Raw genomic sequence first — 23,775 nt, 5'->3', positions numbered from 1 at the left:
TTGGTTGGTGAAAAGTCTGGGAAAGAAGACAATGTGCTTGATTAGAGACCCAAGGGTCTCTGGTTTCAAAAGGAAAGGAAATGATATGAAGTCTGTGCTGTAATGCGGTGACTCTCAGATTTTTGCATGAATCAGAATCAGCTGGAGAACTTACTAAATCCTGCATTTCCGATTCAGGAGGTCCGAGGCAGGGCCCACACATTGGTACGCCTGTCAGGTTCCCTAGGGATGCTGATGTGGTCCAGAAACCACACTTTGAAAACCATGGCCCTCAAGGTTGACTATATGTTAGAATCACTGGGAGAGCTTTTGGCGGGGGGGTTATACATTATTTTATTTTGAAATGTGTTCCAGCTTTGTTGAGATATAATCGACAAAGGACATCGTGTAAGTTTAAGGTGGGCAAGACTTTGATTTGATCCACCTATAAATGTCAAACTGATTCCCAGCACAGGCCACATAACTGTCATTTCTTCTTCGTGGTGAGGACATTTAAGACCTACCCTCAGTGCCCCATTGAAGTATAGGATACAGTACTATCCGTTATAATCACCATGCTGAACATTATGTCCCTAAAACTTGTTTTGTTTTTTTTTTAAGATTTTATTTATTTATTTGACAGAGATCACGAGTAGGCAGAGGCAGGCAGAGAGAGAGGAGGAAGCAGGCTCCCTGCTGAGCAGAGAGCCCTATGTGGGGCTCGATCCCAGACCCTGGGACCATGACCTGAGCCGAAGGCAGAGGCTTTAACCAGCTGAGCCACCCAGGCGCCCCTAAACTTGTTAATCATGTAATTGAAAGTTTATTTCCTTTGCCCAGTATGGCTCCCTTTCTCCCACCCCCCAAACCTCCGGTAACCACCACTCTACGCTTGTTTCTTTCACTTTGTCTCCTTCAGATTTGTCTCCACAGATAGGTGAGATGATGCCGTTAATTTCCCCAAATGTGAGAACTATTCCGCCCTAGAAACGGCTCTCAGGCTAATGAGAGATTTTAGGTCCATTTTATTACCTTTCTGTAGAAAAAGCAGAAAATTGATGGGAATGGATTTGAACTCATGAAGGAACGAATGTAAAGTCAGGTTGGCATTCAAGGCCCACTCCTCTGTCACCTGGCAGCACATTCCTAGGTTTGAAAGAACGGGTCTCTATAAGGATGCTGGCTGTTGAAAGCCAAATATTAATTATTTGATTCTCCCTGACCTGCTAGTGTCCTTTGCTTGGGTGGGGTGGGTCTTTTTTTTACAGTCTTTCTGGAATGCTAGGCTGACTTCCAACTCTGCGCCTCTGTGCAAGACGTTTTCTTGGTGTGAATCAGTGTTTTCCAAAATGTGAGAAATCCAGAGCGCTGCCGGAGAGGATTTTGGTGGTGGGGGGGCGGGGAGGGGAAGTAGCTCCCATTTTAGGCATTCATGGACTCAACACCAAGTAACATTGGGTAACTCATACCCTCTTCAATTCTCTTCCACCCTCCAAAGCAAGATGCTAATTTGCTAAATGCTAGTCTTCACCAGGTGTGACCCTTGTCAGAAGCAGCATGTGAGAGCCTATGGCAAACCTGGCTTGAGTTAGAGCTAGCTAGAAATTACTAGCATGCATTTATTTTCTTTGTGTTTACTTTTTTTTTGACTTGAACTCCTCCTTATGGCAAGCAATAATGACTTTTCACCGAAGATTGTAATATATTCCCTTTTTAAATTAAGTAAAATCACGTTAAGAGACTCTTCATCTCAGGAAACCAACTGAGGGGTGCTGGTGTGGAGGGGCGTGGGGGGGTTGGGATAGGGTGGCTGGGAGATGGACATTGGGGACGGTATGTGCTACGGTGAGTGCTGTGATTGTGTAAGGCTGATGAATCACAGACCTGTACCCCTGAAACAAATAATACATTATGTGATAATAATAAAGTTTGCTATGAATACTGATGTAAAAATAAAAATAAAATCAGTTTTAGTTATACAGAATGAATTAAGTCCCAGGGACAATTGTGTTACCAGAGTAGCTATAGTTAACACTATACTTAATCCTTAAAAGTTTGCTGAGAGGGTGCCTGCGTAGCTCAGTTGATTAAGCAACTGCCTTCGGCTCAGGTCACGACCCTGAAGTCCTGGGATCAAGTCCCGCATCAGGCTCCCAGCTCCACTGCTTCTCCCTCTGACCTTCTCCCCTCTCATGCTCTCTTCTCACTCTCTCTCTCAAATAAATAAAATCTTAAAAAAAATTTGCTGAGAGGGTGGATCTTAGGTGAAATGTTCTTATCACCTAAAAAATAAAGTGGCAGGAGCAAACTTGGAACGGGTGGATATATTTGTGGCATTGATAGTGGTGATGATTCTATGAGTAAACACCATGAAATGCATCAGGTTATATACCTTAAATATGTGTACTTTTTGTAAGCCAATCCTACCTCAATAGAGTGGCTTGAAAAATATAAAGAAGGGGCACCTGGGTGGCTCAGTTTAAGCCTCTGCCTTCAGCTCAGGTCATGATTTCAGGGTCCTGGGATCAAGCACCTGAGTCTGGCTCTCTGCTCAGCAGGGAGTCTGGTTCTCCCTTTCCCTTTCTCAATTAAATACATGAAATCTTTATATATATACACACACATAGAAAGTCAGAACTCTCGTTTGAGTCTTAATTTATCAATTTGGTGTCAGCTACTCTAAACCTCAACTAGAGGTTTAAAAAAAATTTTTAAATTAAAAATAAATAACAAAAATACCTCAATGGAAAATGGAAAAAAAAAATTAAGGAAAATACAAGACTGAATCAAATGTTTAAGATCGTAAATAATCATCCTACAAAAGGCACGTCCCATCAAAAGAAACAAAAGGGCTCTCTTACTGTGGGTTAAGGATATGGCAACATCTTTTTGTCTTAACACTTTTCAGTTGTGTCAAGGATAAGGATCTCCATAGAACTGTGTACGGGAGAAGGGATGCTACCATCCTCCAAATCGCCCAGCTGTTAAAGTTCTGTTTTATCGTACTTGTAGGCTGCCCCCACACAGGGTAGCCCAAGAGACATGGTGGCTTTGGTGTCTGTCCTTGAAGTCCTGTGCATATTCCTGCAAGGGGCAGAGGCCTTCCCACTGATCTCATAGCCTTCAGAATCGTTTCCAAACAACTGCCACACACATTTGCAGGTTAGTTACATTTTGAAATCTGCAAGATCTGGCCTGCCCTCAGAATGCATTCAGGGAATTCGTTACGGAATCAAACCCCACTCCCTTGTCCATCCGCAACACACAATAAAACATGAAAACACCCACAAGTTGGTAAAATAGATTTTATTTTTTCATACAAAGAAATAGTATGAATTAACAGAATTTTTTTTTCCCTAGAAACATCTTTCTCTGTGTAAAATTACTTTGTGTTATACATAGGACAAAATACTTGTTTTAATTTTTTTTTTGTACATATTGGCTATTCTAACAACCAGGTTATAGAAGACATACGGCTAGAATCTGCACCGTATTTCAGATTACTGGGCTGAATGAACTCAGTCATAAATTAATGTTACAAAAGTGAAAAAAAAAATCTAACCACACCTTTCAGTTTAATTGACCATCCTTCTTGAAAAACTGAAAAAGAAAAATGACACGGACGTCCGTGTCAGCGTTTGAGATAAAACGCTAAGTATTTCAAGTCTACTGGAAGCTTCCATTTTCCTTTCTTATGTAAATAGCCTGGCAGGATCTGAAACTGTTTCTCCAAAAGCTTAAAACTATCTGTCACTCAAAATGACTTCCAAAGAGAATCCCGTGAAAAGACAACGTCTCTTTCTCCGTCATCCAAGTATTTATTATGTAGTCACTATACCTAAATACCTTTCCAGGTACCACCTCCCACATTAACCAGACTATATAGCACAAACACCTCAAAGCAAGCATGGGGTAGACAGGGACCATAAAAACCTCCAATTTCTTTTTGCTGCTGTTGTTAACCTTTTTGTTTTTAACAAGCAAATGAAACGGAGATGAATAAAGTACTGCCAATGAATTATCAGAGCTTTCCCTGTAAATTGGAAAAAATCCAAAGTACGCCCCAGGGAAAAGGACTACAACAGGAACTGCTGTCTGTCTTCTAGCAGCTAAGAACTTGAGTGGGTGGTCTTGGAGATTGCTAGAACAGGAAGAAACTCAAGGCTAATTGTAGGAGAAAGACATGTGGGCCCAGGCTCTATGATAACTGTCACACAACAGGGGGTAACTGTGGGACAGATGCCGCGTCTGGTTGGGTTGGGAACTGTAAGCTATCAGACCCCTGTGAAGAGATGTGTGGAAGTGATCATTTATCTTCTATAGGAAAACGTGCTCTAGTCCATCCTTGCTAATTATCAACATCTGTTTGGATTCGAGGATTTGACCCAGAATAGAATCCTGACTCACTTCAATGTTCATGACTCAGTGACCCTCCTTGTATCTGGAGATTTCCTGTTTCAGTTGTAAGGCAGAAGATAAACAACTTAATCAAAACTGTCCAGCTTGGAAAGATGACAGGGACCCGAAGGGGAAGGAAAAATGTATGCTTGTTTTCCTACTGCCTTGTCGCATACCCTTCCCTGCGCTTTTTCTGCAATGCTACATCATGAGCTGTTATCAGGGCACGAAAGTGGCCAGAAGATAGTCAGGGCAGGGTTCTGTGGAGGTCGTGGATCCTGGCTTTTACTTTAAGTGATGTTATGTTGTAAATGGAAAGAGGCATTCTCCACTTTATTACGAATAAGCAGGCTTTCTGACTGGAAAAACGCACAACCCATTAGCACCCTTATGCAGATGTCTCGACGCCCAAGCAGCGAGAAGGGAGAACCATGCGAGGATTATGGCATTCCCCTAAATGCAGCTTCTGTACTACTTGGTAGAGGCAGTCACTAAGCTCTGAAATGAATAGAGCATCTGAGGAGTAATGTACTGGAGCCCCCCCCGTGCCCATCCTCCTGGCCAGAACCAACACGATGATCCTGACTGTTCTGCAGCTCAGTATGAGCTAACCTAGATCTGGGCTCAAACTTGTGGGTGAACACAAACCAATCACCAAACAAGACATCACCCAAGGACCAGTGATGCCGTGATCAATCTCTAAAGAGGAGTTATTTCTCTTTTCACACAAGTTCTCTTGCTCTACAGGGCGAGTTCTAGCCCATCCAACATACAAAAGGGTCTTTGTCAACATCATACCCCAACCATTCAGACACTGTGTGTCCCTTCCCACATAAGCCTTGGTGCAAATTTTCCAAACGAAAATTCTTCTATGATAGAAGCATTCTGGTTTAGGAAACAGGGTAAAGCCAACGTGTTCATTCTGTGATATTGCTATATGGTGAACCTGATGGCCATAAGCTAGCCGTCACAAATAATCTCCAACTGCTCTCTCAACAGAGAGGGATGGGGAGAGCCTTCTGCATCATCAGCAGCAATGTTGCCTGGTGACCCTTCCTGCTGGGACCTAGCTCAATCAGGGACATCTTTATAACTGTTAAGCTCGGCAGCCGCCAGGCAACAACATTCTTTCCTCAGCCTGTCTGTGCAAGAGCCACTCTTGGTGCTCGCCATCTGGCTGTTGGCTACAGACTGTGTTGTCAATCTGTGATGAGCTAGGAATTCCAAGGAGGTGAGTTCCAGACACCAAGAAGGGGGCCAGGGATTCACTTTTTCTGCCTTCTTCACTTCCTTTTGGTGCTCTTTGTCTTTTCTCCCCACTGAGGTGGTCCGTCTACTGGATGTGCCCCACATGGGCTGGCTCGGCACCCAGCAGCACCTTGGGGGTGGGGGTGGGGCTCTGAGGGCATAGGATGCGCCTGATCTCCACAGGGTCTTGACAGCTGCCACCCGTGGGTTTGTGCTGACGGTTCTGCTAGCCTAGGGGATTCTTTGGTGTGTCAGAGCAGAACATGGTGCACTCGTGCAAATGAGAGACCGTCTTTAGTTCTAAAGCAGCACACAAGCATCTCACACACGTGACCTGGGAAAGAGGAGCTATAACATCTGCATATGCTTCAAGCTGCTTCATGAACCAGGGACCGGGACAGAAGAGGATACAGGGCCATATTTCAAAATCATAAGCTGAAGTGAAAGGACCCTGGGACACAGACTCCAGAGAGGAGGCATGTGTCCCTGCAAAGGTAGTAACCTACCCCCCCTTTCAAACTGAGCAGACTTGGGGGGAAAAGCCTAGTGCTGTGGTCTGGCCTCTACGTCCTTGGAAATGTCAACACATGGGCAAGAGGCTGCTACATGAATCGTGACCTTAAGGGAGCCGCGCTGCTGGGACAGGTGGGGGCTCCTACGAGGTACGCACAGGCAGGGAGGGAGGAACAGAAGCCGGACCACAAGACCCAAGACACAAAGAGATGGCAAGTGAATTCAGACAGCGATCGAAGGCTGCATACCCGTAACAACAAAAATCTCAAGTTGTGCTTTTCTTCTTTTTAAATAAAATGGGTGGGGAGAGGGGGAGAAAAAAAAAAACTGGAAGCACCATCCATCGTGAGGAAAAGAAGAGATTCAATACTTTGGAATGTTAACAGATTATGCAGCTAACTCTCTAAAGAGTGTGGCTAGGCAGCTTAGTGAGTTAATTGCTTATGAATTAAAAATAAATTATTATAAAATAGATTTCTGTACATTTTACATACATATAATCTCTCTCAATACATAAACCACGTGGTTAAGTCACACAGCCCCAGGGTCTGCTCAATCCCAGCCGAAGTCCTGGCCGGTCATCTGGTAGAACTTCAGGTTGAACGGCCGGTAGAACTCACGCAGCCTGCGCACCACCTCACGGTCGATCTCGGGGTGGGTCCTGCCCTTGGTCTTGCCCAGGCAGTGGGGCTTGCTGCTGCCCTCGGCCTTCTTGAGGCAGGGGAAGCCCTTGGTCTTGTTGAAGTAGAAGTGCTTGTCTGTGATGATCCTCTTGAGGCCCAGGAAGTCCTGCACGCGGCCCAGCTCGCCGGCCGGATCGCTGATGAGCCGCTCGCCGCTCACGAAGAGCATCTGGCCGATGGGGAAGTGGCGCAGCCAGTGCTCCAGGTGCTTGGCGTAGATGCCGATCTGGATGGCGCTCCACGACGTGTCGATGAGGCCCGTCGTGCGGTTCTTGAACGTCAGGCTCTCGAAGGTGGGGATGTCAGGCCGCTTGGACAGCGTCTGCGTGTAGTCCGAGATGGCGCGGGTCACTGGGTCCCGCACCACCACGATGAGCTTGGTGTCCTTGGACATGGCCGAGATGCGCGCGGGCGCTTCGCGGGTGACGAAGTAACTGGGGGTCTTCTCCATGGTGATCTGGCCCTCCAGGGTCCTCGGCATCAGGTCCCTGGGGAAAGCAAGCAGAGCAAAGTCAGCTCAGAAGCAGGCACCTCTTTGGCCACGTGTGTCCACGGCCACACTGTTCATCCTGGTTCCCTCTAGTTACAGGGAACAGTGCTAGGAAGGTGAAAACATGGAAAAGGAATTTCAGAACTGAAAGGCGTGTGAACATCCCATCCGAAGCTTGGAGGCCAGATACTATCTCTGTGAAGTTGGTAGGCACCTTCCTCCAGGGTAGAAGCAGCGGGACAGGAGTTGCTCTGAATCCTCCCGTGGGGGCCACCTCTCCCTTATTTTTCCGGGCTATCCAGCATTTACACTTCTCCAAACAGCCAGTGTCAGAACACAAGGTCCTTGGCCTCTGGCTATGTGCCTTCCTCAACACAACACCTGGGACTCCCAGAGACTCTGCTGCCTACGGGTTCTCGCTAGCCTGAGCTCACCAAGCCTGAGCCCACATGCACTGGGGACAGGAAGGAAGATGTCCTCCCTCTCCCACCCAGCCACCCCAGACCAGCATCAACACACAGAGACCACTGACAAAACGCCTTTACCACGAAAAGCAGGCCCGAAGTCCACCAAAACCAGGAGGAATCAGACAGAAGCTAAACCAATACAAACCTGCCAAGAAGAAATCCCCAAGACCCAACTCTAGAAGCTTCCAGGAATACTGTGGATTCCATTTAAAAAAAAAAAAAGAGAGACTTGTATGATCTCTATCACTGCATTCACTTAAGCCAAAGGATGTGGATAATACCGTTAGGACCGATGGAGATGCGGCCCATGAGCCCCACGCCAGGAAGCCGTTTTGTGGCATAAGTGAGCGCGGACAGTAACACCAACGGCAGGTGGACGACTGTGCCTCGTCTGCTCTCTGAACTTGAGCCTTCTACCATGGGAAACGGGAAGAGCGTCCATCTACTTCATTCCATGGCTATGTGGTTCATAAAGCCAGAGCCGTTCAACCCTAAAAGCTAAGGGAAGCAGGCTCCGACACTGGACTGCCTGGGTTCAAATCCCAGCGTTGCTACAGCAAAGCTGTGTTACCTTGAACACCTTTCTTAACCTCTCTGTGCGTTTCTCTTCCTCCTCTGTAAAGATGAATGGGATGGTACTTCCCTCGTGGAAGTTTAATGAGGAGGAGAACGATTAACGATCGTAGTACGCTTGCAACATGCCTGACACGCGGTCTGTAACTGACATTCACTGGCTACCTTACGACGACAATCGTTACCAGCATTACAGTGTTCGAGCCCATTTACAGCACCTGGTAGGACAAAGTTGGGCACCCACGTGTACATGAAAAGGCAAGGGGATGTGTTAACTCACAGGAGACGAAGTTTCGGGCACAGATGCACCATCTTCCATTAGCTCTGGGACAGCAACTTCTGACTGCTTCCTATATGGGCCCGTGAATTTAAAAATTATTTTAAAAAGACCATTTCCACAATATGTCTGACCAAATATCTACCTCTCGGTAGGACATACGAAAACTTCCAGCTTCGGGCCACCCCTCATCTACGGAGACCACGACTCCTCTCTTGAGCCCGTTTATGGAAACGATGATACAACGTTCTATCGCGGGAGCCAGATAGAATGGGGGGCTGCACGCTGGGTGAGCTCCCCCTTCACAGCAAGTTAGAGGAAGAGGTTTTTCCCTGAAGGAAGCCTGCCTGGCAGCAGCAGAGCCATCCCAGGCTTATGCTAAAGCTGGATTGACCCACTTTGCCCATTAACCACTTAGGTGAAGTCTCATCGGGCTAATGTGGGCGAGGATTAAACAGAGTTCCTGGCTCTCAACCGATTTCGCATTTTACCCAAGAGCTGGGCGAGTCTGATAAAATCCCAAGATCCCACCTCCCCGCCCCTCCGCCCACGTTAAGCCATCTGCCACCACAGTCTACAGGAGCTGAACATTCAGAATCAGAAGGCTACCAGCACGACTAGAAGAAATCCAAACCCCAAGTTCTCCGCAGCCCCTGGATAGGCGGGGGTCTGTCCTCAAAGAGTCCATCTGACCTAGCACTGGCTTTGAAGTCAGGCTGCTCCGTTCGACTCTCGGCATCCCTCCTGTTTGTATGTGACCCTGGATAGGTCACCTTACCTGCCCATGCCTCAGTTGGTGCCTCTGAACCATGGGGAAAATGATGATGTCCACCCCCTCTAAGGTTCTGAGAGGACTACCCAGCCAGCATTGGTGCGGAGCCTGTAGCTAGCTGGAGTCAAGAAACTGTTATCAGTTATCTTCTGTTCACTGCATCTGGGAAAGGACATGAGGGAGCGAGATCCACTGGGAGTAGAAAGCACGGAAAGAAGGGGCGCCTGGGTGGCTCAGTGGGTTAAAGCCTCTGCCTTCGGCTCAGGTGTGGTCCCAGGGTCCTGGGATCGAGTCCTGCATTGGGCTCTCTGCTTGGTGAGCCTACTTGTGATGTCTGTCTGTAAAATGAATAAATAAAATCTTTAAAAAAAAAAAAAAAACTAGTAAAGAAGGAAATGGAAGAGCCTCGCTGTTCTCTAGTTCTGTTCCCTGAACTCTGGGCAGATTTCCTGAGCTCCACGGCCTGTGGGGCACCCAAGCCATTCTGGGTACCAGCTCCAAGGGAGCCCTCTGCCCAGAATGGTCTGGAATTTGCACACCTGTGCGTCAGAAAGACTCAAGGGGCCTCGTGCTATGACAGAGACTGCTCAGCCCGTGCCCACAGAAGGCTCTGGGCTGCTCTCCCCTAGGTGTGCTTTGCTTGCTTACAATGAGTGGCTGATGGGTGAGATGCACACTGGGTTTCTCCATCATTTCCTGCAATGCCCCCAAGCCCCTTCTGCTCATGGAAACTGGCTCAGAGACAACTGCTTCCCAGCATACCCCTGTGGGTCCACTTGGTGGGGAACACGGCTTGGGAACTGTGTCGAGAGTCCTGGCACCAAACCTTCTGGCAACTTACAGGCCAAGCCCTCTTTCTCCCCCTTCAGCCGCTCTGCTCCCCTGACCCCCAGGTCCTGGACCAAAGCCTTCCCCATTCTCTTCCCGGGTCTCTTCACCAGGGGCACGTCCTGCCCCAACACTCAAAACCTCCTGGGCACAAGTGCTTCCGAGAAGAAAGGATCAGGACATGGCCAAGGGCAAGACCCCTCGTGCGTGGGCCCTGCGTGCCTCTCCCAGCAGCCCCAGGCTGGACTCCCCAGCCAGCAGGGAGGTTGCAGCTTAATTGAGCGGCTCGTTATGAAAGCCAGTTTCTCAAACTGATCGTCACAGCTAATAATTATACAGCACTTGGGAGCTGGCGAGAAACGTTCACGTGCATTATCTGATTTAATCCTCACAATGAGCCTCTGAGGTAGGTCTTGCAATCTCCCATTGACTAATGACGAAACAAGCCGAAGGGGACAGGGTGGCTCATGCAGAAGCAGGTCGCAGGCCTGCAGATGGGACAGTTGGGACCGAAAGTCAACGTCCCCTACCCCGCCTTCCCTTTCTCTCATCCACGCTGCCTCCCCTCAACCTCCTGTTTCTGCTTAATAGGACTTAGAACCACACCCCTGCCCTCTCTTTAAACATACAAAAATAGACACCTGTATTTTTTCCTCTCTTTCGTAGATTAGGATCTTAATAATAGGTATTTCAGTGCTAGAATCAGAGGACTACGATGGTAATTGTTTAAACAGGAGTCGGATTTCAAAACAATAGACCTCTTAGGTTCACACTCTCCAGCAGTTAGTTGCATGAAATGGTGGGAAGAGCTCTTCCCCTCCAGCCGCCCTGGACCCGGGTCCCCTCCTTCCCTCTTCACCAGGTGGGCAGGAAGGGGCACCTCTTCAAGCACAAGTCACCGTCGGGTGCTTGTGATACCCATGGGGCTGGAGAGGCAAGTCTGAGGAAGACACAGGCTTACACCGTGAGAACTGCCCTAGCACAAGCCTCCAAGAACCTGACCAGACAGGCTCACCCACGACAGAAAGCAGAAAGGACCCCTCTTTACCGAAACCAAAGTGGGTAAGGCTGGCATGTCAAAACCTGAGACCCGGGTGAGTCTAGAAGGGTCGCAGAGACTTTCATCTTGTTGGAGGCTATTCACAAGAGAGCTGTGTGCCACATTCTGGGGCGCTGGTTTCCTCCTGGAGGCATAGCAGGCTCATCTAGAATGCTCTCAACTCCAAGCCTGGGTTCTATCGCAGACCCCCGGAATCAGGCCCCAGCGCAGCAATCACTTAGACACACCTACCACTTACTCTGCTGATAACAGCGGAAGTTTTCCAGCAATCCCCAGGCTTCCCACTTGTGTGAGAGGCTCAGAGTGAAGTCTTGAGGTCCCACTCTGTCTGCTGCAGACCAGGTGCCAGGGCAAGGAGGGCTGCAGAGAACACAGCCATTGCAACACATAAAATACAGTCTGCTTTCATGCAGAGAGAAGGAAAGGATGTTTGCTGCCCCGAAACATGTGTGTGCCACAGAAACACACACGCACACATGCACACAGTCAGTTATCAAACCCAAGTCAGGCTGTCAGGGGAACAAAAGGAGGCAAACTGAAGGAACCAGAAGGAAGACAAGTCCTGATCAGCAGCAGCAAAAGTTAGACAGCATCGACGTAAACAGGAGACAGGAAGGCGAACAGGTCAAGAACAGCGCAGGTATCCCAGGGTCCGGGGATGAGCCCCGCATGGGGCTCTCTGCTCAGTGGGGAGTCTGCTTCCATTCCTCTCTCTCTCTGCCTACTTGTGATCCCTGTCTGTCAAATAAATAAATAAAATCTTTAAAAGAAAAAAAAAAAAAAAAAGGAACAGCGCAAGTAACTGGATGGTCTGATGACGCTTTTGCCGAAGTATGTAGCTCCAAATGAACCAAAATTCTCTGCTCAAAACACAAACAAACAAAAAACACAACAACAACAACAAAATCTAAAAAAAAAAAAAACAAAAAAAACCCGTAAAACCGAAGATGAGTTCATGGTCAGAAATGACCCCCTGAGCCCTTTCCAGCTTTTCTCACCAGAAGCGGGGCGGGGCAGGAGGGCGACTGCCAGAATGAAGTTCCAGGATTTAGAATCTCCAGCTCTCGGAGGACGCGGCCCTGTCTCTGCCTGTGCCTTCCCCAGACAGTGGAGGAGGCGAGCCCGCCACCGGCAGTGTCCCCTTCCCCCTGGGCGCTGGTGGTCACAGTCACAGGGCTTCTGAGAAGCACAGAGTTCATAAACCGACGAACATCCCCAGGTCCCGGCCTGGCTGTCCTGTGTCCCTGCTAAAAGCCAACAGTTAACAACCAACCTCCAGGCCTCACTGAGCAGGAAATTCGCCTGAGCCACAGTCCTAAAAAGCCCTAGATTTCAGATGTTCTCCAGCAGCCAATGTGGCCCTCATTTGCCTGCCCTGTTTCTTTCTCTCCTCCGCTGACACCTCCTGCTCCCGTGGTCCCGCCACTAAACCCCTTATTTAAACTGGCAAATGACACAACAATAAAAAGGCAGATTATTGAAATGGGTGTAACCTCAGTACAGCCCAGCAGATGCCGGAGACGTTTATGCACAGCAGATGCGAGTGAATGCATTTGAGACAGCAGACAAAGCTGCAGGCCAGCCACAGTGCGCTGGGGAGGGTCCTGCTCCAGCTCAGATCCAAGAAAACCAGGAACTGGAGACAGCCAGAACATTCGGCCTGCCCCTTTCTCCTCCCCCACCAGGAAGCAGGTCCTTGCTTGGTTGCAGAAATACCCCCACGTTTTCTGAACTCCCACAGAGATCTCTTCTTCTTTTTAAACATTTCTTTTTAACTTGCATATAATAATAAAGAATTACCCTCGGGGTCCAGCTCCGTCCAGCACTGGGAAATGCCACTACTCCCCAATCTGTCCTTGAGCAGCCCCTTGCCAGCAATGACCTTGGGGCGAGCAAAATCCACAGGACAGGCTCTCTTACAAAAGGCCACAGGATGCCCAAATCCTTGTTCAGATACTGGTTGGAGGAAAATACGGATTGAAATCAGAAAATGATCAATAGGGACTCAGTTATTTGGACATTACAGATATACTGCAGTTAAAAAAAAAAAAATTTCCATAAAGGTCTCAGTCCTGGTTCTGGTTCCGATTCTAACTGGCATGGGCCCCCCTAGCCATACCCCTGACGTTCTGGGCTGGAAACTTAGCACAGGGACCCCTGGGTGGCTCAGTCGTTAAGCATCTGCCTTCAGCTCAGGTCATGATCCCAGAGTCCTGGGCCTGAGCCCCCCATTGCGGGAAGCCTGCTTCTCCCTCTCCCACTCCCCCGGCTTGTATTCCCTCTCACTGTGCATCCATGTCAAATAAATAAATAAAATCTTAGTAAAAAGAAAAAAAAAAAACAAAACCAAAGTTAGCAAAGCCAAGGAGGTATCCGTGCTCTGCTCATTCTGAGAAACTTTTCCAACAACCGACCATCCTGGGATGCACAGGCCAGGAATCCAACTTTAGCTTCCCCGCAAAGAAACCCCGAGGCCAGTTTCTGAGAATTCAACACCCAAACTCGAAACAAACAGAACCATCTTTCCAAACGGAAGAATCAAGATTTCTAGAAAGCGTTATGACCCCAATACCAAAAATAGTGAAATAAAAATAAGCTACCTCATTCGTAGTACGGGCAGCCCCAAATCTGTCTAGGAAACAAAGACATCGCCTTCCAATGGCAAAAAGCAGGTAGAGTGCCACCCAACAAACCCACAAGCATCTGCAGCTGAATGCAGAGACACTGGGATCCGCAGAGATCAGGGAAGAGGAGAGAGGAAGAGACAGACAGTTGGGGAGCAAAGAGTTTTCAGGGCAGGAAAAACTGTCTGCATGATACCATAATGATGGCTATGGGGTATCCTCTGTTTGTCCAAGCCCATGGGATACACACACGGAGAAGGAACCAGGAGACAATGACCTGTCCAGGCAGGTTCATCAGTTGTAACAAATGTCCCTCTTTGGTGGGCAATGAGGATGGTGGGGTACACCTGCACCTGGGAGGGGGCGGGGGTCCATGGGCATTCTGGGCAACTTCCCCTCAATTTCGCCATGAAATCTAACACTGGGTCAGAGGGAGGGGGCCAGACCAGCGAGAGGGAAGCTGGAGGCTCGGCGCGAGTTGAGTGCCTTAGTCTCCCCATCACAGGGAGGCCAACTTGAAGGTTCAGGAAGGGCAGCACGGAGTGGGGGCAGGGGACAGGAGGCACTCAGTACCACAGGCCAAAGTGTTAAAGCATTTTCAAGAGAAAACCCAAAGGCAAGACAAAAGCAGGCCGCAGAGTTATCAGGGCTCTAAGCACAGGCGTCTTATCCAGCACCCCCAAAAAACCTCCCTGGTGTCTGGTGACCCTATAAATCACAGAGGGCCTCCAGGGTCAGACACACAAGACCCGCAGCCTATCCCTCCTCCTTCCTCTCCTACAGACAGACTAGGTACTGGGGGACCAGGAAGGAGCTTCTGGAAACCCTAACCGTGGACAATGCTGGAGAAACGGGAACTCAAACCGTGGGCTGTCACTTTGGGAAGTTTCTTCTTTAAAGCCGCTGGCTTCCCGGGAGGGGAGGCAGGAGGAGGGGGTGGGAGCAAGATGTGTATCAGCTCTCGGGGCCCCTCCTTATCTGGAACCTTCTTCCTTTCCTAGGGAGGCTCAAAGCCCACCCGTTCTGGGAGCTCCCCTTCAAAGAGCGGCATCTCCATAAATAATTATCTCCATTTGGGGGAGATGTTTGCATATCAAAGAACCCCTTGGGGAGGGTTTAAAAATAATTTAAAATGAAATTGTAAATAGTCTGTTGTTCTCAGTGTCTCTCCGGGGCTGGACCAGTGGGGGCTGCCGGAAGTGATGTCATTATTCATTATAAAGTTTACTGGGCCTTCTCCCCTTCCTTTTATTATTATTTTTTTTTTAAAGGTAAGGGGTAGAAAAGAAAAAACCAACAAAGGCTGGACTCCCCCAGACCCCCTCCTCTTCCAACCCTCCCCCGCCCTTTCTCCACCCCCAGCCCCCAACCCCCACTGCAAGGATTTGGCCTCCATTGTCCTAGAATTTCAATACTGCTCAGAAAATGAAAAGGCCCTGAATGCCATAAGGGGGCAGGGCGAAAAAGAGCATCTCGCTCCTCTGGGTCAACTCAAGATGCCTTTTATTTTGGCAGAATCCTCTGTTATAGACCCTGTTTCACAAAGGCTGGGAGTTCCTGTTCCTGGAAGGGGCTGGGGGTGGGGAGAGGTGGTGGGGGGGGAGGAGGGAGAGTTTCAATTAAAAGCTAATAGCCTTTTGTGAAGAGCTCTCTGGGGCATTGCTCCAGTTTACTGGACTTCACTGTGTGCTGGGACTGATCCTGTGAAATGAGAGTAATCTGGGTCCCATCTCCCGGAAGAAAAAAACAAACAAAATTTTCTGACCATTGGAAAGAGAGAGAATATTCTGGGAAGCAGACTTTTTAGAAAGTAAATTCAGCCTCGTGGTGGGGCGGAGCAGAGGACCCAGACAGGAGGACAATGGGACACCAAAATCCAAACCCAAGAACCCTGGGGTTTGGTCTCCGATCAGCACCAGCTTCCGGGGCTGGAACAGGCTGCTTCTCCCTGGGGCAGGAACGCAGGAACCCAGCAACCCAGCGCCAGCCCAGGGCAGAGGCGCTCACTTGTTGCTGTAAATCCTCTTCTAGCTCTCTGCCTCACACGAGAAAAGCCGCCTTCCCAATGCCCTTGGTAACTGGCAGCAAAAGTTTGTAAACAGGACTCCACCCAAAAGCCTTTGAAGCCCTCGGCACTGCCAGTCAAGTGATTTTCCTCTGATCTTGATTGATTGTCAGTGCCAGTCAATCAAGATGGAAGGAAAATCACTACCTTCGGCCAGGGAGCTGGGAGATAACCCACAGGACAAGGGGAGGGGGCTTTCTGGCAATCCAGGAAAGCCTAAAGGGCTCGGGCACCTGAAGCTCTGGGGTCTGCTCCCTGCCCTGCCCCTGACAAGCACCTAAGGCCTTGGAGGGCAGGCAGGCACTCAAAGCTTTGGGTTTGGTTTCCCTGTATATGCAAGTGAATGCGCTGGTTTAACAGGATGTTCTTCGGCTCTAAAATTCTAAAAGATGACCCTTAAGCTCTCCACCTCTCCCTCGCCTTCAGCCAAAACTAGCTATGGTACCACGCCAGTCAGCAGGGGTGAAGTAGACCGTCTATGCTAGCTTGATGAGTCATGATACGCATACACTGCACCGCATACACTGCACCTCAGGGACGCTGGTATAGACAAAACCCTAGGGTGTAATTCAGAGGCCAGTCACAGATGCCCTAAATCTATGCACCCTGGGTTAAGTAGCCTGACACCTGGTAGAGTAGAACGAAAAGCAGGATTCAAGGTCAGGCTGTGTGGCCTCCGGCAAGTTGCCCAATGTCTCTGAGCTGCCTTTCCTCACCTGCAAAATGGAAATATTTGTCCTGCCCAGTTTTTGAAAATCTTTTCAAAACATTTCAAATGTAGTTTGCAGGTGAGTAACCCCTTAAAAGCACCAAAACCCTACTCAAGAGTAAGGTGCAATGAACCCCACGCTCATCTCCTCTGTATTATCTCCTCTGGCGTACAGCCCTAGATATTTCTAAGGAAATATTGCCAAACAAAAAGAAACACCAAACTGGTTCTTAAACTCAAATGGCTATTTCAAATACAAGTATGTGAGGGGCGCCTGGCTGGCTCAGTTGTAAGAGCATGTGACTCTTGACCTCAGGGTTGTAAGCTCAAGTCCACGTTGGGTGTAGAGATTACTTAAAAATACAATCTTAAAAAAAAAAAAGAATCTGTAAGACAAACAAACACGTATCTGAAGGAGCCTTTAATCCTCACTTGTGCTATGAAGGATCTCGTATTCGGACCTCCCTTCCTAGTCCCTGGCAGGACACTGGAGAGAAAGGAAAACAGAGTGCCCCTTCTTGGGTTGATTTAACTGAATGAATGTGATGACGACCCAAGCCAAAGAATAATGGAAAACGAGGCAGTGTTTAGTAGGAACACAACCTATGTGGGAGGATTATTTCTCTTTCTTAACATGAGACGGAATGATGTTTACAAGCAGAACCAAACAGCCAGTTTAGGGGCAGGGGTTCCCCCTCTGAGGCTGATGGAAAGAAACAACCCACTTGGCCAATCTGGAAACAAGATCTACGTGGCCAAGACTCAATGTCATCAGTTCCCTTCCTGCCTCCTGGCAAGCCAGCCAGTAAGGTTTGGGGACCAGAGAAGTCCCAGTCAACTCTTGACTTAAGTCCAAGACCAGGGCTCCATCCCGTTCTCCATTTCCCTTCTGCTCAACAGACAGAACCCGGCTTTATGGTGAGCAACTGAAAACGGTATAAAGTAAATGAGGTCCATAAAAATCCTGAGACCCAAGTTTAAGTGAAGTTAAACTAGGGAAAGGAGTACAAATAAACTTCCCTTATCACAGGCTTTAAATAGCTCAAGCCCGTTTTAGAGAAGGAGTACTTTCCACCCAGAAAGAACATCCTAGGCAGTCTATGCACTTAAAGAAACTGCTGACAAAGGAAAAAAGGGATGATTCTTATCTTGGACTTCTTAGGTCATCAGCACTTAACGTTTGGCCCAGGGCTTGAGGCTGACGGAAAGGTGTCTCAAGGACTTGGGTGGCACAGCACAGCCAAGGCAAACTCCAAGGACGCCCCCGCCCCCTGAAGCCCCACACTTTCAGGGCATCTCAGCTCGGGAAGCAATGGAAGGTCACCAGAGTCCATTTCCGGCAGGAGAAAAAAGTCCACCCCCCCTCCAAATTCTCAGCCATTCATTGTCATGGTCAACCATCTTTTTTTTTTTTTTTTAAATAAAAACTCAATAAATCTGGAAGAGATGAGAGTCTGCCTTGTTTGTGCATTTCACATCCAAAGACAAGAGAGACGATGAAACTACGTTCCCCTGAGCGTGTCCCGTTGTGACTTTCTACCTTCCATGAGAACATTTTGGCGGAGGATCCTGCCTGACTGGTGAGTCTTAAAATTTCCCCCAAGTCTGTGCTTTAGACAAAGTGTTCTCTCCCTTGACCCCGCCAGGCCCACAAGGGAACCAAACCATAAGCACCAAGCAGATCAAATAACGGAATGGCTAGTGACAGAGCTGCTAGGAATTACCAGGGAGATTAGCCTTTTAGCCTTCATCAGCCTGAGCAGAAAACTAACCCCATAACTATTTTTAAGCCTAATGACAATTTCTAAGAACAAGACGTTTGGTGGGATCTTACTGCCCTCCATGTTTTGTTTGTATCAGTTTGGGCTGTGGATGTTCCAGATTTTTATCTTCAAAAGAAAACACAAGACCAAGAACAAAACTCGGGCATAGGAAGCACTTGAGAGTAATGGGCTCCGTGAACACCTATGTGAATGAGTGGAAGGAAATGAGCCAGCAAGCCTTGATGCTTGATGACCCTGAAGAATACAGTACAACAATGTCAAGACAACTGGGAGTCTCCTGGAATAATAAATTAGCATCGTCTGGGTCAGGTTCGAAGACGGTGAGGCTCTCAGCATCCCAACGCCCCAAAGTTAATTCTAGAGACATTTATGGGTCATCTCATCCATGACATTAAGTGACACAATTATACTAGCAGGCTATAGACACAAGGAAGGTCTTGAACTTAAATGCCCAGAGATAGGTGAGATACTTATCATGAGTGATTAAGGAATCAGTGAGATGGAGAGTGTGTATCATTTGTGGGGAGGATTCTTGCCTTCCGGGGGCATACTGTACATTTGGAGAGAAACTGACCAATGCATGGGAAGTTTACCAGCACACACTGTATGCTTGGCTCCAAGTGAGAAATGCAGAAAAGAAGCATCCAGGTGTGTCCTTTGGGACAAGTGAAGCTTCCTTGAGCTACTCCCAAAGGTCAGTGGAAGTGAAGAAGACAAGACGAAAAGATAGCTAAGTTTAGGAACCTAAGACAGTGGCTGGGTCATTTAGCCTGGGCTGAAGATCTTTTTTGGAGGAAAAGCGAAAAATCAGGTTAGAAAGATCGGAAAATGGGCTGGCTGCCCTTCTCCAGGCTACCCAGCCTTCCATCCAGTACCTCCCCAGACAGCTTCCCAAATGTTAATGCGAGCAACCTTCACAGTCCCTCAGCATATGGAACATGATGTCCCAAATCCCTGGCAGGCCATGGGTCTCTCTCTGAGGGTACCCCATGTTCCCCACCTCCCTTTCTCACCCCTCCCCCAACTCTCCAGCACCCTAGCTGTGGGCAGGCACCTGCATTTCCTCAAATGGGTCATGAGGTCTCTTGCCACTCCCCAACACCTTCCCCCTGGGACTTCCTTCCTTCTAGAATATTCTTCCCAGTCCTCCTCCTTCTAAAAAAAGTTTCTATGACAGTCATCCCTTCCCCATTCTGGATTAGCAATCCCTGCTCCCTTCTCATAACCACCACCCTCCCAACACGCTCCTTCAAATACACACACGTACACACACACACAGTCAGCATGACTTTTGCCCATCTGCCGTTTCACTTCTCAAGGGGGCTGCAAACTGGGCTGCACCTTATTTTCACGGTGGCAAAACTAAGTGGCTGTTAGGTGAATGAAGGGTTAAGTGGGTGAATGAATAAATGCCAGACAGATGTTGGATGTGATCTGAAGCGAAGAAAATCCACATCAAGGGTAGGATACGAGTGGCGCGAAGACACATTAGGAACGTGGCATACCGTGCTCCCCAGCAGTGCTGATTAAACAGATCTGGGCTCTGTGAGCCTCCTGAAGACTGAGAAGAAAATGTCAAAAAATCTAGAATGAGCAAAAAAAAAGACTACCAGTGCCTCCAAGACAAAACCATGTTGTGCAAAGAGCGTCCTTCCGGTTAGCTGACTCTAGCCTTTGAAATATTTTGCAGATCTGTGAATCACGAACAATACAGAGTTCTTAACCCTACATATGCAGAGGAATGCTTGCTGAAGGTTCTGTGGGTTTCCCTCTCCACTTCCCACCATCTGGAGAAAAGTCCGTTTCCCGCTCTCTTTGAAGATTTGTATTAACATTTCCTTATTCCAAGTGAACTTCACACCTGCCTGGTTTTCTCATTAATGAGGAATAAAACAGGGGTGCCTGGGTGGCTCAGCCGGTTAAGAGTCCGACTCTTGGTTCCAGCTCAGGTCATGATCTCAGGGCTGTGAGATTGAGCCCCATGCCCGGCTCCATGCTCAGCATGGAAGTCAGCTCAAGATTCTCTCTTCCTCTCCCTCTGCCCTTCCCTACCCATTCCCACCTCAGCAAGCTCACTCTCCCTCTCTCAAATAAATTATATATTTAAAAGAAATAATAAGTGAGGGATGCCTGGGTGGCTCAGTGGGTTAAGCCTCTGCCTTCGGCTCAGGTCATGACCCCAGGGTCCTGGGATCGAGTCCCGCATCGGGCTCTCTACTCAGCAGGGAGCCTGCTTCCCTCCCTCTCTCTCTCTGCCTGCCTCTCTGCCTACTTGTGATCTCTGTCTGTCAAATAAATAAATAAAAACTTAAAAAAAAAAAAGAAGGCTGGATTAACCGTATGTTTGGAAAAGTGTTCTTCCTGCCAGTGGTGTCCTCTTCGTGTCAACCCCCCCCCATCTCAGTACCAAAACCAGTCACGCCTTCTTTTAACCGACAGCCTGTTTTCAATGACACGTGTCTTCATGGTCTGTCTGTCTGTCCACGAAGACAACCGGGGAGCTATGGACCCATAGTCCCACAGGAGACGTTTCTTGGGCCCAGTCATGGCTCCCTTTGCTGCTTCTCTTGTCTCCTGTCACAACATATGTGTCTGCAACCCTTTGGGGTATCATTAAAAACCACTGCTAAGTAGGTTTCCAAAAAGGAAGATACAGAATAAGGGAGATTCTGTGCATCTGAATGGGAAAGGGGAGAGCAGGAAGGACGAACACAGGGGCCGATAATGTGAGGCCATTTGGAAGGAAGAAAAAACGAAAGGCTGGGAACAGGACAGAGACGAGGGGAGAGGTGGCAGCAAGGGTCACCGCCCCTTTTTAGGCGTGGCACGCATGTGTTGTGAATTCACCCAGGTGAGCTGTAGCTTCCCACAGTGAATAGGAGGTGTGAGGGAGCAGCAAAACGCAGGTGCTCCTCCAAGAACATAAACAAATGAGGAGTTAGGTTTTCGGGTCTGTAGGTAAAAAATTAGAACTTTTTTTAAAAAATTGGGGAGAAGGCAATTATCAACCCAGATTCTGGCTAGAACTCTGTTCCAGAAAGGCCAGTTGTGCGCAGATGGGGCGGCCTGGAGCGGGTGGCCAGCCTTCCTCTGAAATGCTCAGTGGCCTCTCCGTTTGGGGACAAAACCAAATAAAGGCCTTTAAGCTGCTACTTTTCCAAATGAATCCACTTCCCACTCCCGGGGGCTGGGAACACACAGCACTAAGCCCATGAGCAAACACCACCTAAAGGAGAGAACAAGAGAGATGCTCTCCGCTGCCCCATTAGCCAGGCTGGGAAATTAATGGAGTTCAAACCCCTCCAAAGACGGTCTTTCTGCGCTGGCTAAATGCACGCTGATTAACTCGTCACTTGGAGGCAGGCTCCTCCACCACGTACCACACTGAGAAATGCAGTCATTTGACTGTAGGAAGATCTGCTTAACGACGGTACCCCACCCGTCTTCCAGAAAGTTCTCCAAGGACCCAGAATTCCAAGAGAGGTCTTTTTTTTTTTTTTTTAAAGATTTTATTTATTTGACAGACACTGAGAGAGGGAAACAAGCAGGCGGAGTGGGAGAGGGAGAAGCAGACGCCCCGCTGAGCAGGGAGCCCGATGCGGGACTCGATCCCAGCACCCTGCGGTCATGAGCTGAGCTGAAGACAGTCGCTTAACTGACTGAGCGACTTCTTTTAGTAACAAACAGGGTATCTGATGAAGGAAGGACTCCCTTTCCTGGGACCCTCTTCCTCTGAAGGGAGACCATGCACCTCTTATTTCGAACAGAACTGAAATGGTGAGGACCTTTGCTCACTGCCAAACGTGGCTCCACAGAGAACCCGAGAAACGGGATGGGCCCTCTGGGGCAGCATTGTCCACGAAGGGGACATGGACTTTGGGATTCAGCTTCAGGGCTTCACAGACCCCAGGGGCCCACGGAAGAGCCTGACACAGCCCAACAGCCACGTGTCAGGCATTAGCCAGACTTCACCACCAGAATCGGACTGGGATGGTGCGTTAGGAGGTCAGTGCCCAGAGCCCAGGGGACATGCATCCTCCATCCACGTAATGCGCCAGCATCACACTTAACCCCCGTGAGCTTCCTTCGCCCCCTCAGATTTTGACTACAAATGGGACACCACACCGTTACCTTAGTAAGCATCGACGTGACATAATGGGTCTACGCGTGGCCTTGGAAAGCCACAAAGACCCTGATCGCTAGAAGACCCCGAGTTCATGGCACAGAACAAGAATTCTGCCCCTGGTAAAGAAGAAACGGGCTTCCTTTGATCAGATGATGGTTCATTCTTGTCATTGCCCATGAGGAGGTCGATTCTGGGACCCGCCCAGCACCTTATTCACGAGAAGGCACGGCACGGGACGTCCATGATCTTGGTGGTGCTCCCCACCATTCTTCTCAGGGGACGTGGGCTCCATTTTTGAAATGGGCAGGGCGAGGGCTGGGGGCGGCGAAACAGGGCTGCCCCCAATCAAACACCAGACAATGGCAAACCAAGGACTTCGGCTTCAGGATGTTTGGCTCTGAATCTCCCGGCCATCCTAGCTCTCGACATTTCTAAGAACCTCCCAAGAGCAAAAGGCTCAAATGACCCAGTCCAGCACAGGACCCCCCTGACGCACCTCACACCACCACCCCCTTCCTAAAGAGGTTCCCACCGTCCCTTCTCTCCCTTTCTGATAATAAGAAACAAAAAGGGTTGCTTGTTTTGGGGTGTTTTTTTTTTTTAAATATTTGTTTATTTATTTGAGAGAGTGAGAGCTAGAGTGAGCAAGGGGTGGGGGTGGGGCAGAGGGAGTGGGGGAAAGAAAGCCAAGCAGATTCCCCGCTGAGCGCAGAGCCCGACTCGGGGCTCGATCTCACCACCCTGAGATCATGACCTCAGCTGAAGCCAAGAGTCGGACACTTAACCAACTAGATCACCCAGGAGTCCCAGAATGGCTGGCTTCAAATTAATTTCTGGGATGATAAGGGCTATAAATTATAATGAAATAAACATACACTAAACAAATGTGTGTGGGCGTGCATGCGCACCTGTGTGCGTGCGTGTGCGTGTGTAGACAGATTAATTTAAAAACTGGGAGCTAAACCTCTTGCTGGTTCCCTGCACTCCTGCCTTATGCTTTTCTTTGAGTTCACTTCTCACTCACTCTTCTGAAACAAATGATCACACACACGAAAATAATCAGATTAGCCTCCCACCAAGCATGGCCCTAATTCCTCTGTCACTGTTCCCACCGCACCCTTGAGCCCTTTGTTTTCCAGCCGGGTCGGTGTTCTGCAGGAGGAAAGCACTCGCCCCGAA

The 23,775-nt window shown here is 48.7% G+C and overlaps 1 protein-coding gene across 1 annotated transcript in view; it reads right to left on the bottom strand.

Moving 5' to 3' along the window:
• Positions 1-3,270: 3,270 nt before the first annotated feature.
• Positions 3,271-23,775, bottom strand: part of LOC101671862 (heparan sulfate glucosamine 3-O-sulfotransferase 3B1) — a 39,255-nt gene continuing 18,750 nt past the window's right edge. Inside the window, exon 2 of the mRNA XM_004760137.3 lies at positions 3,271-7,309. Coding sequence (XP_004760194.1) covers positions 6,691-7,309 — 619 coding nt within the window. The 3' untranslated portion in view covers positions 3,271-6,690. The remainder of the gene's footprint in view (positions 7,310-23,775) is intronic.

The sequence above is a fragment of the Mustela putorius genome, unplaced genomic scaffold, assembly GCF_011764305.1.
Source record: "Mustela putorius furo isolate JIRA1106 unplaced genomic scaffold, ASM1176430v1.1 tig00000867_pilon_pilon_pilon, whole genome shotgun sequence".
Taxonomy (NCBI): domain Eukaryota; kingdom Metazoa; phylum Chordata; class Mammalia; order Carnivora; family Mustelidae; genus Mustela; species Mustela putorius.
Note: the sequence above shows the minus strand (reverse complement) of the source record. Positions and strands in the feature narration are given on the sequence as shown.